The sequence below is a fragment of the Molossus molossus genome, unplaced genomic scaffold (genome assembly GCF_014108415.1).
Source record: "Molossus molossus isolate mMolMol1 unplaced genomic scaffold, mMolMol1.p scaffold_m16_p_13, whole genome shotgun sequence".
Lineage (NCBI taxonomy): Eukaryota > Metazoa > Chordata > Mammalia > Chiroptera > Molossidae > Molossus > Molossus molossus.
The window spans coordinates 11,855,855-11,868,212 of record NW_023425348.1 but is presented as its reverse complement, the minus strand read 5'-3'; the positions used below and the strand labels follow the sequence as shown (position 1 = coordinate 11,868,212).

The 12,358-nt window shown below is 43.3% G+C and overlaps 1 protein-coding gene across 2 annotated transcripts in view; it reads right to left on the bottom strand.

The window, feature by feature from the left end:
* The window catches only part of ARCN1 (archain 1), a 29,285-nt gene extending 19,906 nt beyond the window's left edge, over positions 1-9,379 (bottom strand). The window contains exon 1 of one of the 2 annotated variants that reach the window (XM_036258559.1): positions 9,247-9,379. In XM_036258559.1, the coding sequence (XP_036114452.1) occupies positions 9,247-9,249 (3 nt within the window). In that variant the 5' untranslated portion in view covers positions 9,250-9,379. Of the gene's footprint in view, positions 1-7,808; positions 7,982-9,246 lie in introns of those variants that run through there. The other variant, XM_036258560.1, reaches the window with a different exon arrangement.
* Positions 9,380-12,358: the final 2,979 nt, after the last annotated feature.

The following is a 12,358-nucleotide window of genomic DNA, read 5'->3' as shown; positions in this document are numbered from 1 at the left end:
TAAAAACAGTTAAAAAAAAAATAGTCCTGCCCTGGCTAGTTAGGCTCAGCGGTTAGAGCGTTGACCTGCGGCCCAGAGAGACCCGGGTTCAGTTCCCACTAAGGGCACGTAGCTCAGTTGCGGTTTGTCCCCGGCCCTGGTTGGGTCATGTGGGTGGTAACCACTCGATATGTCCCTTTCACATCGATGTTTCTCTTTCTTTCTCTTCCTCCCACTCTATCTGAACAAAATATCGAAAAATGTCCTCAGGTGAGCTGACCTATTAAAAATGGACTAGAGGCCCAGCTGGTGTGGCTCACTGGTTGAGCGTTGACCCAGGCACCAAGAGCTCACTGGTTAAATTCCCGGTTGGGGCACATGCCCAGGTTGTGGGCCTGATCCCCAATAGGGCATGCAGGAGGCGGCCAATCAATGTCGATATTTCTATTTCTCTCTTCCTCTCCCTCTAAAATCAATAAAGAAAAAATATATATTTTTAAAATGGAATAACCCTGGCCAGTCTGGCTCAGCGGTTGAGCGTTGGCCTGTGGACCAGAGTGTCCCAGGTTCGGTTCCTGCTTAGGGGCACGTATCACAAAATAAATACATACATAAATAAATAAATAAAAATGGAATAGAGGACAAACCCATAGATTAAAAGAAACTTTAGAGACACGTCAACCAATCACAATGTATAAATCTTACTTGAATCCTGATTCAAACAACTATACCATGGGGAAAATTTAAACAGCAAATGGTTGCCCACCCAGTGTGGCTCAGTGGTTGAGCGTCGACCCATGCACCAAGAGGTTGCCAGTTCGATTCTCGGTCAAGGCTCATGGCCAGGTTGTGGGCCCAATCTCAGTACAGGGCATGCAGGAGACGGTCAATCTATGTTCTCTCTCATCGATGTTTCTCTCTCTCTCCCTCTCCCTTCCTCTCTCTCTAAAATCAATAAAAAAAAAATTTTAAGTGACTGGTTAATGATATTAAGAAATTGATCATCTTTAAGGTGTGACATCTCAATTAAAAATATTTTAAAATATTTTAGAGAGAGGAAGGGAGGGAGGGGAGCAAGAGAAACGTCAATTTCTTATTCCACTTATTTATACATTCATTGGTTGATTCTTATATGTGCCCTGACTAGGGATTGAACCCACAACCTTGATGTACAGGGATGATGCTCTAACCAACTGAGCCACACCTAACCAGAGCTTATAAAAATATTTTTTAAACAAGGAATCCTTATCTTTAAAAAAAAGAGTGTGTGAGCCCTGGGGCAGCGGTTAGAGGGTCGGCCCGAGGACCAATGAGTCTCGGGTTCGATTCTGGTCAAGGGCAGGCACCTCACTTGCAGTTCGTCCCCAGCCCTGGTTGGGTTGTGCAGGAGGCAACCAGTCGATGTGGCTCTGTCACACCGATGTCTTCCTCCCTCCCTCCCACTCTATCTGATGATAAATAGAAAAGTATCCTCAGGTGAGGATTAACAAAAAATAAAAACGATGATGATAATAATAATAAAAAGGTGATCTCTCAATTCTTTATGTTCAAATTCTAAATGAGCAGTTTGGGGTAGACATCCTCAATTTCAAACAGTGCTACTTTAATTATCTCTTTTATAATCAACTGTCCTAATATATTATACAAATGAGAAAAAAAAAATCGCTGAAAGTATCAATATCATATATGAATTCAAAAAAACACTAAACAGCCCAAAACTAAAATTATATAAATAAAATTTTTAATTGAGAAATAATTGTTTTCCACTCTTATACTCAATGTATCCAAATTCTTCACAAGCATCACCATCATCATTACTAGGTCCACTTTTAGAATTACCAGTTTTCTATAACTTTTATATAAAACAAGTATATAGCCTGGCCAGTGTGGCTCGGTGGATCAAGTTCCATGGACTGAGAGGTCCTGGTTCCATCTCCATTGGGGGGGCGTGTGGGTGGCAGCCAATAGATGTTTTTCTCTTTCATATCGATGTTTCTGTCTTTCTCTCCCTCTCTTTCTAAAAAAAAAAATCAATAAAAACATTAAAATATGTACATATGTTTTAAAATACTTTAATACATTTGATTATTTGTGCTATACTCCTAAAGGTTTATATATTCCAATTAACAAAAACTTTTCTTCTTAATATTCTCATCAGGAAAATGAAGGAATTCTCATATATTTGGGACAACCTCACACTGGTTTCTCCTTTTCCAAACAATTAAGTAAATTAGAACTAGTATTCTAAATTTACAAAGAACCAAGTTGATATACCAGAAAAACCAAATGAATGGGAATGAGAAGATTGGGATTCTAGTTTTTGTTCTTCTATTCACTGTCTGACCTTAAGTTACTCAACTTCTCTTAGCCTCAGTTTCTTTACCTATAAAATGGAGTATCACCGGGCCAGTGTGGCTCAGTGGTCAAGCGTTGACCCATGCACCCAGAGGTCCCCGATTTGATTCCTGGTCAGGACACATGCCCAGGTTGTAGGCCTGGTCCCCAGTGGGGGGCATGCGTGAGGTGGCCAATTGATGTTTTCTCTCATCAATGTTTCTACTATCTCTTTCTCCCTCTCCTTTCCTCTCTCTGTAAAAATCAATAAAGGAAAAAAAAAGGGGGGTATCATCAAACTAACTAGCTATTATGAAGGCCAAATGACTATGATGAAACTGTAAGCCAAAACACTATACAATTTATATCACATATATTCACAATGTAAAATAGTACCACTACTAATAATAAACTTGTCAAGAAATGCATTTCATTAAAAAAATTATGTCACTTCAAGGTAACAGATTTTTACCTTTATGGGTTCTTCAATATTTTGATATTCAAACAAAGGACAGACTCCCTACAAAATTTTACTTATAATTTCAAGGAATTCATAGGTCCTCTAGAGCAGTAATTCTCAAACGACCCACAGAGTCACTTTATGCAATGGGAAATAGTACTAATAAATAGGAGCATATTGTAAACATAATCCTTGTAAGTGCCCCACACACAAGGCTGAGAACCACTGTCCCAGAAGTTACGGTTCCCTACCTTAGAGTTTTATGAGATTTTGAAGGAAAAAATAAATCCCTGTGGGGTTTTATTGTTTTTGTTTTTAAATATGTTTTTATTGATTTTTAGAGAGAAGGGAGAGGGAGAGAGAAAGAAAAAAACATCAATATGAGAAAGAAGCAACTCCTGCACACCCCTTACTGGGAATTAAACCAGTAACCCCTTGGTGCAAGGGATGACATTCAACCAACTGAGCCACAATGGCCAGGGCATAAGTCCCTATTAAGAAAGGGTACTAAGTACAGCACAACCTGAACACATGAAATCAAATGTCTATCTGAAGAAAATACTTCTTAGATTGACCCTTTAGATCTACATAAATAGGCTGATTAAAATCAAAGCCCATATATCTAAAATAACTAATAATAACAATCCTGTTAGAAACCATGTTGACGGTTTCAGGGCAGTATTTCAGTAGCTGAAATTAAAAATGCCTCCACACCATACAAATAGAATTTAGGTAAAAATTAATATCAAAGGCAACACAGGCCCTGGCCAGTTTTGCTCAGCGGTTAGAGCGTCGGCCTCTGGACCAGAGAGGCCCGGGTTTGGTTCCCGCTAAGGGCACGTACCTCAGTCGCAGTTTGTCCCCGGCCCTGGTTGGTGTTGTGTGGGTGGCAACCAGTCGATGTGTCTCTCTCTTCCTCCCTCTCCCTCTCGCTCTAGCTGAAGATAAATGCAAAAATGTCCTCAGGTGAGGATTAAAAAAAAAAAAGGCAGCACAGAAGGGAAAAAGGAATAAAAGGCAACCTGCACCCAGAAAGGGGTATGCTATGGAAAGGGGCAATTCATCCACTTTCTTTTATTGGGAATTTCATTTTAGCAATCCTATTGTAAGAGTTGAGTAAATATGTATTAAACCCCTACTATACACATTAGGTGCTCTCTGAGACTACTAAGAGGAACTATATTGGTATTCTTCCCTCATTTTTTATTAATTTTTTTAAATCCTCACCAGAGAATTTTTTTAAATTTTTAAATAGAGAGGAAGGGAGAAAAACATCAATGTGAGACAGAAATATCGATCAGTTGCCCCCTGAACGTGCTTGACTGGGGATTGAACCCACAACCTAGGTATGTACCCTGACCAGGAATCAAACCCTCAACCTTTTGGGGTATGGGATGACAGTCCAACTACCCGAGCCACCTGGCCAGGACTGTAAAATTGCTTTAATTAATATTTTCTAAAAAAATTTCTCTAATTATGTATGGAGACAGATGTTAATTAGACTTGTGATCATTTTCCAACATCTACAAATATTGAACCATTATGTTGTACACCCAAAAAGAGTATGTTATGTCAGTTAAAACTCAATGAAAAAAAAAGAAGCCTAATAGGGATAAGACAAACATAAATAACTGTAATACTAGGTAGGCAGAATGTCAAGTAATGTGCTATGTGAATTCAGAGGAGGAAGAGATTACTTCTAAATGGTAAGATCAGGGATGGCTTGATAGAAGAAATAGCATTTAAATTATGCTTTGATGAATCAGGGGATGTGAGTATATAAAGATGAACCAGTAGGGTAAAATAATATGTTCCAAGCAGGAAAACTCTTAAGACTCTCTTTGGGTCATTCCAGGGATACCTAGATACAAGCAACATAAGGCTCCCAAAGAAGGACCAAAGTGCCCCATACTAAATACGGCTTTAAACCTTGAAACACCCAAGACACCACATGCCACAATTACAGGGTCCACAAAGCAGTTTTCCATTCGCTGGTATGCATGGCTGGAAGGTACAGTCCCCTCTAAACAAGATAAATTTAACCTATCCTAAATGAATATTTATCTTCTTAAATGCTTTGAAGTAATAAAACTCTTCACAGAAATGTTTACTGATGTTTAACAATTATTAAAATGTATATATAGTATTAAAAATATATAGTACACACTAAAAGATAAATTAATTTTCCTACTATAATTTGATCTCATTTTCTTTGGGAAAGACTAAGTATGATTCTCACAATGTTGTTTCATTTATTGTCTACATTTTTGGAAAAGAACATTTACACTTATAAGGAACTTTCAAGAGGAGCCCTGGATTGTTTTACAGATGTAAAAACCTATGGCCCAGAAGTTAAATGATCTCTCCAGGACTGTTAAAAAAATCCTCCATTAAGTTGAGCTTTGTCAAACGACTTTTCTCTTAGTAATATTTACAATGGTTTGTGTATACTGTCCTTAATTTTTGCATTAAATAACAACGCTCTCCTACCTAGAATCAAAAAGTTCCTTGAGTAAAGAAACATGAAAAATTAGGTTTCTGTTCTGCCCTTAATTATGTGACCCTGGATAAATCACTTAGTTGCTTCTTGAAATATCCCTAAATTAGAGGTTAGCTTATATGCAATCTAATGTGTTTTTGCATCTTTAACATTCTATAAGTCTAAGTATTTGAAAACTTGACAGCACCAGAAAATGCACACTACCTCTACTTCACACCCACTGCTCCAGTAGTAGTAGTTAAGTTACACTGGAATCATATTTTATATTAATGTTAAGCTGCTAGAAGGCAAACTGCCTAACCAAAACAAAGCATGTGTATATGTATATAGTACATATGTGTGAGATAGAGATGCCTATCATCCCTTCATCTCTAACAGTGATAAAGATCCAAGAATAATAGGTAGTAATTCAGCATTAATACATGCACAATGCTCTAAAGAAAAATGTCAAGGACATCCTCCAACCCCTAATTGCATCAGTATTCCCTACTTCCAGAATTAAATAGTTACTTTATCCTTCATAATTCATGATCATATTAAAGGTAGTTTCTACAACTGTCATAGAGGACCATTCTGTCTTTCCTGTTTGCATGAAGTAATTAGATAAAATCAGAGGGAAGATTAAAATAAAATCCAGACCAAATACAAAACCTAAAACTGGAAAAGTTCCTTAGTGAGAGTTTTAAGCTCATCACAAGTTTCTGTTCTAAAACAAAAGCTTATAGAGAATAAAAATAAAAGAACATCATTCTTAGCTTCTTCAGTGAACTTCCTATTTGAAGAATAAATAAATGGCAAATCAGTGGAAATTCAAGAAAATCATTTTCATTTTTTGCTGTCCTCTTTAACCACCACCAAAAAGATACATAAAGAATACAATGGCCTGCTGGTGTGGCTCAGTGGATGAGTGTTGTCCCATGGACTGAGAGGTCCCAGTTTGATTCATGGTCAGGGCACATGCCCAGGATGCAGGCCTGAACCCCAGTAGGGGGTGTGCAGGAGGCAGCTGATGATGTTTTTCTCTCACATCCATGTTTCTATCTATCTTTCTCTCTCTCTCTCTCAAAACAACAACAACAAACACAATAGCTGTGCAGTTACTATATTATATATGAAAAGGGGGGCAATAATAACCCCCTAATTGGGAACAGTTCTTACTGTGCAGGATTTCAGTTTCTCCCTCATGATGTGTAGGTCAGCCATACAAACCCAAATCTAGCTTTCTAATAACTAAGAACTTTTGGGAACTGAATTTAATGTGATTACTTATATTTAATGTGGACACTATAGTAAGCTTACTCATTGCCTATACTGAATAAACAAGAAAACAACAGCACTCTGTAGAAAAGTAAAGATTTTACAGATTGGTACTACCGTGAGACTTGATATCAAGTCAGGGCACTGCCTGGGTTGCAGGCTTGATCCCCAGTAGGAAGCATAAAGGAGGCAGCCGACTGATGTTTCTATCTCTCCCTCCCTCTACCTTCTTCTCTCTAAAAACAAAAAACAAAATCAATTTAAAAAAGAAAAGAACTGACTATAATGATACTTGACAGATGCTAAGAATGTAAGAATATGTTCGGATTAATTTGCAGAAAACTAGGGGAAAAAAAACGGTATCTTTTGTACTTCATTTTCTTTTTCAAAAATATGTTTTTATTGGTTTCTTAGAGAGAGATAGAAACATTGATGTGAGAGAGAAACATCAATTGGCTGCCTCCTACTCCCCCCTACTGGGGATGGAGCCCACCACCCAGGCATGTGCCCAAGAGTGGAACTGGGGAGTTCTCCAGTCCTTATGACCAGCCAGCCCACTGGGCCACAGCAGCTGGGCGTGAGCGTGTTTCTGCACTTGTTCATTCACTTCTCTACTAGGACTTCACAGCATAGACCACTTTGTTCTAACCTCAGTGACTGAAGCCAAAGGGCACCTATTTTTCATAAATCAGCCGGCATCTACAACTTACTCTGAAATGCATTTTTAAAAGATGTATAGAGGGATGGATGGATGATTAGATGTGTGATAAAACAAGTACAACGAAATGTTAATTAGAGAATTTAGCTGGTTATATGGTGTTCACAATAAAGTTCAACTTCTCTAGATGTTTAAAACAAGTTTTAGATCCAAAATATCTTGTAAAATGTCACCTTATTTGGACATTTTTACTGTCCAGGGATATCTTCATAAAGGAATAGGATCCAAAAAACAATACATGGAAATAATAATTATCTTAAGACTTAAAGGAGCAGAATCTACTGAGATGCTGTTCTTCAGAATACACAAATCTGTGGGTATCTAGATCATACCAAGTCCCAAATAATTCAGAAATAGATGCATATCTGAACGACACAGCTGTATGTATATGCACGTGTCCAAATAACATGCAGATTTTATAGCTTATGTTTATCATTCACACCTAGAACTTTACCATCCCTTGGTTATCAATGAATTAAAAATAGAATGGGTCCCCAAATAGCATCATTTCATTCAAGATCATTCTGTTAAAATGTTGATGAGAGGCCATGAGAACTTACCTGTTTGTATCATGTAATCTACAGGAAAATAAACGTTTCATTACGTCATTTCACTTCAAATCCCAGATTCTACCGACAGTAAGTGAGGAGTTACTGTACTAAGTTCCAAAAACTTCTCAACATCTCTTGGTAAAGATGATCCATATTTGGTTTACATAACACAAGGCTTTAACTTCGCTATTAACAAGTAGGGCAGGCTCTAAACTGCACGACAAATACAACCAGGATGCAAAAGGAAAAGTTTAAACATCACAATCCAAAAACTGAGCCTCCTAGTGGAAATGAAAAAAAAGGGAGATTTTGGAAATGTTATGTCCAACACTAAAGTTTTATGCGGCTACCGTGCTTGATGCAATGTCTATGCCTGAAGCTGAAAACAAAACAAAACAAAACAAAACAAAAAACGCTTTTCCGTGTTCACGTAAAGCCCGAGCAGAAGTCCCCACCCACGTTCTCCCTTAAAGGCCGCCAGCAGAACGCGGTAGGGCTGGCACCAGATCACCGTGTCACCTCCGCAGTGTGCGGGGAGATCCGCCACGCAAGTGAGCGATCGACTAAGGAAGGAAACACGACAAAACTTCGCACAGCAGGCTCGGGCCGCCGGCGCACCGGAGAATGAATGGCCGGCCCGCCCGGGGCCAGCGTCCCTCCCCCCTCGTCCGGTCCGCAAACCCGGCGCGGAGCAAGGTCCGCGGGGCCAGCAGTGCCTCTGCCCGGCCGCCCGCCCTCCTGCCCTGGCCCCGCCACGGACGAGCCCCGCGTCCGGAGGCCGGCGACAGGTCCCGGGTGTCCCCCGCCCGCCCGACACCTCCTGCAGACCCGAGGCCCGTGTTCTCGCGGCTCGTCCCGCTCCCGACGCTCGACGCGCTCCGCCGGGGCCGCGTCCCCGACCCGCGGCGACACGCCGTCTGCAGCAGCGGGCCGCGCCTCGGGGGCCCCGGGTCGGCCGGCCCGGCCCCAAGTCGCTCCTGCCGGCTCGCGGCCGCCTTCCCACCGGCCCGGGTGCCCCGGCCGCTCGGACAAAGCAGCGCCGGCGCCGAGGCCCGGGAGCGCGGGCAGGAGGGCCTACAGCGCCGAGGACGGCCGGCGAGCCCGCTTCGGGGCGCAGGGCACGCCCGGGGGCCGCCCGCTGGGCCCCGGCGCCCCGAGGGCCGGCCGGACGTCCGCGCGGGGCCCGGGGGAGCCCAGAGAGGGTCTCGCGGAGCGACAGCCGCGGCCGGTCCCAGGGCCGGCGGGGCCCACGGGTGGGGGAGGGGCGTGCGCACGCCGACAGGGCCTGCGGTCAGCCCCGCGGGCCTCCGGGGGTCGGGCCCAGGGCTGCCCCGAGCCGCGAGGAGGCCGGCCCGGCGCGGGGAGGGGCTCTCCGGCCCCGGCAGCAGGCCGCCCGGCGGGGAGAGCGGCGGGCGGGCGGAGGGAGGCGCGCCCGGCCGGGCCTTACCATGGCGAGGACGGCGGTGGGGCGCGCTCGCGCTCCGGCTCCACGGGCGCTCGGGCTGCGGCCAGGGCCAGGGGAGCGCCGGCAGCTGGGAACCTCTGCCCCTGACAGGCGCCGCGGCCGCTTTCCCTCTCGCCAAGATGGCGGCCCGAGCCACGTCTCCAACCGGAAGCGGCGCGGGTCAAAGGGCGGGGGGCGGGGCCACGGGGGGCGGGGCGCAGAGGGCAGGCTGGAGGCCGGGCCCCCGAGGCGAGGGCTCGCGGAGCCCAGGGACCGGGCGCTTCGGCCCCTTCTCCTCTGCCGGCGCCCTCGTTTAGTTCGTGACGCTCCGACCGCTTCTGAGCCTCTCACAGGCGTGTCGTTTACTGTAAACACCACCTGTGGCTCGAGGGATCGTGTCCAGTTGTGTCCACCACGCTTACAACTAACAGTCGGACAAATAAGCCGATTTCTAAATGGGCAAAGGAGACGTTGCTCCCCAGGATGTGTATGTGGCCTATAAGCACATAAACGATAAGCGACAGCCCACCGGTGTGGCTCAGGGGTTGAGCGTCCACCCTGCACCCAGAGGTCGCCGGTTCGACTCCGGGTCACGGCACACGCCCAGGTTGTGGGCCTGATCCCCATGGGGGGCGTCCAGGAGGCGGCCAGTCCATGTTCTCTCTCATCCGTGTTTCTCTCTCTCTCCCTCTCGCTTCCGCCCTCTCTAAATTAATAAAGAAAAAAATTTGTTTTCAATAAATACATAAAAAATAAAAGATGCTCAGCATCCTTAGGGAAATGCAAAACAAAACCGCAATGAAATACCACCTCACACCTGCTAGGATGGCTATAATAACAATGTTGGTGAGAATGTGGAGAAAATAGAAGCCTCATACGCTGCTGGTGAATGTGAAATAGTCACCCTATGACCCAGAAATTCCACTGCTTGGTATATATACCCAAGAAAATTAAAAACATGTCCACACAAAAAAGTGTACACTCGTGTTTATAGAAGCATTATTCATAACAGCCCCAAAATAGAAACAATCCAAATGTCCATAATAGCTGAATAGATAATAAAATGTTACTCGATGGAGTATTACTCAGTCATGAAAAGGGATAAACTATTCATACATTAGACGCCATGGACAAACCTTGAAAATATTACGTTAGCCCTGGCCAGTGTGGCTTACTTGGTTGGAATCTCTCTCTCTCTCTCTCTCTCTCTCTCCACTTCCTCTCTCTAAAATCAATTTTTAAAAGAAAAAATATATATTATGTTAAGTGATAGAAGCCAGTCACAAAAGACCACATCTTACATGATTTCATTTATGATATGCCCAGAATAAGCAAATTCATAGAGATAGAATGTAGAGCTGTAAGGGGGTAGGAGAGGGGAGGAATGGGGAGTGAGGTTTGTTTTTTGGAGTGATGAAAATGTTCTGGAGTTGGATAGAGTTGATGATTACACAACTTTGTGACTGGTAGTACACTTTAAAAGGGTAAATTTTTGTGGCTTGTAGATTACCTCTTTTTTTTTTTTTTTCCTGAAGTGTGCAGGAATCATGACAGTTAGTACACATATTATAGGTAAAGAAAATGATGACAAGTTTAAGAAATTTACCCAGCGTTCTAGGCCAGTATATAACTAAAGCAACTGTCAAATCCAGTCTTCTGATTCTGGTAGTTTGCCCATGCCAAATGTCAGACTTCAAGCATGCATGATTCAGCAATTCTCCCTATATTATGTCACTATATCATTTTATCCCATATCACTGGCTACCTCGACAGCACTCATTCACTGCTGCAGTAACGGATGAACAGCAAACTTTTATTGAGGGCTTTTTAAAATTATTATGTATATAGCCCTGGCCAGCTTGGCTCAGCAGTTGGAGCGTCGGCCTGCAGACCAGAGAGTCCTGGGTTCAGTTCCTGCTAGGGGCACGTACCCAAAAATAATAATAATAAATAAATAAAAGTAAAATTATTATGTATTGATTTTAGAGAGAGAAGGAAGAGATGAGAGAGAGAGAGAAACATCAATCTGTGGTCCCACTATTTATGCATTCACCGGTTGATTCTTGTATGTGCCCTGATCGAGGCTCTAACCTGCAACCTTGGCCTATCGGGATGACACGCTAACCAACTGAGCTACCTGGCCAGGGCATGAGTACGTATTTGTGTCGGGTACTTTACACGTGTTCTTTTGTATCCTTTGCAACAATCCAGGTAAGGACACTGAGGGTCACAGAAGTTAAGCACTTACCCAGGTTCACAGGGCCAGTAAAGGGGAGAACCTGGATTCAAACTCAGCTTTTCTCATTGTGACACACCTGCCTCTCCGCATCTCCTGCGTATTCCTTAATGTTTCCTGAGCACTCACGGTATACCAGGCATTGCCCTAAATTCTCCACACAGATTGTCTCATTCAGTCCTCACGAGAACTCTCGAAGAGAGGAGCCATCAGTATCTTTATCTTACAGGTGGAGAAACCAAGGCACAAAGAGGAAAACCAATCTGCTCCAGGTCTTGGGGCAAGAAAGTAGCAAAGCTGGGATTGGAACAAAGACTGCTCAACTTCGGAACCTGTACCCTTAAGCCCTGCCCTCTAGAATCTTCACTCGTGCTCATTTCAAATCTGTTTCCAGTGGCTTGTAGTAGAATCATTGCAAAGCTTCCATATTTTAACATTTGGCATATCGGAAAGGATATAAGTCAAATTGTATTGTTTACTTTTGTTGTAAAAAGTACACATTTTATCAAAAAGATGAGCAAGTTCTTTTTTTTTTTTTTTTTAATCCTCACCCGAGGACATTTTTGCATTTATCTTCAGACAGAGCGGGAGGGAGAGAGGGAGGAAGAGAGAGAGAGAAACATCAATGTGAGAGAGACACATCCACTGGTTGCCACCCACACAACCCCAACCGGGGCGGGGACAAACTGCAACTGAGGTACATGCCCTTAGTGGGAACCGAACCCAGGTCTCTCTGCTCCGCCGGCTGATAAAGATGAGCAAGTTCTTAATTTTTAAATCTTTATTGTTGAAAGTATGACAGATATCCCTCCTTTTTTCCACCATTGACTCCCTCCTCCCCACTCCCACTCCCCATCCTAAGTTCTCAATGTTTAAAAA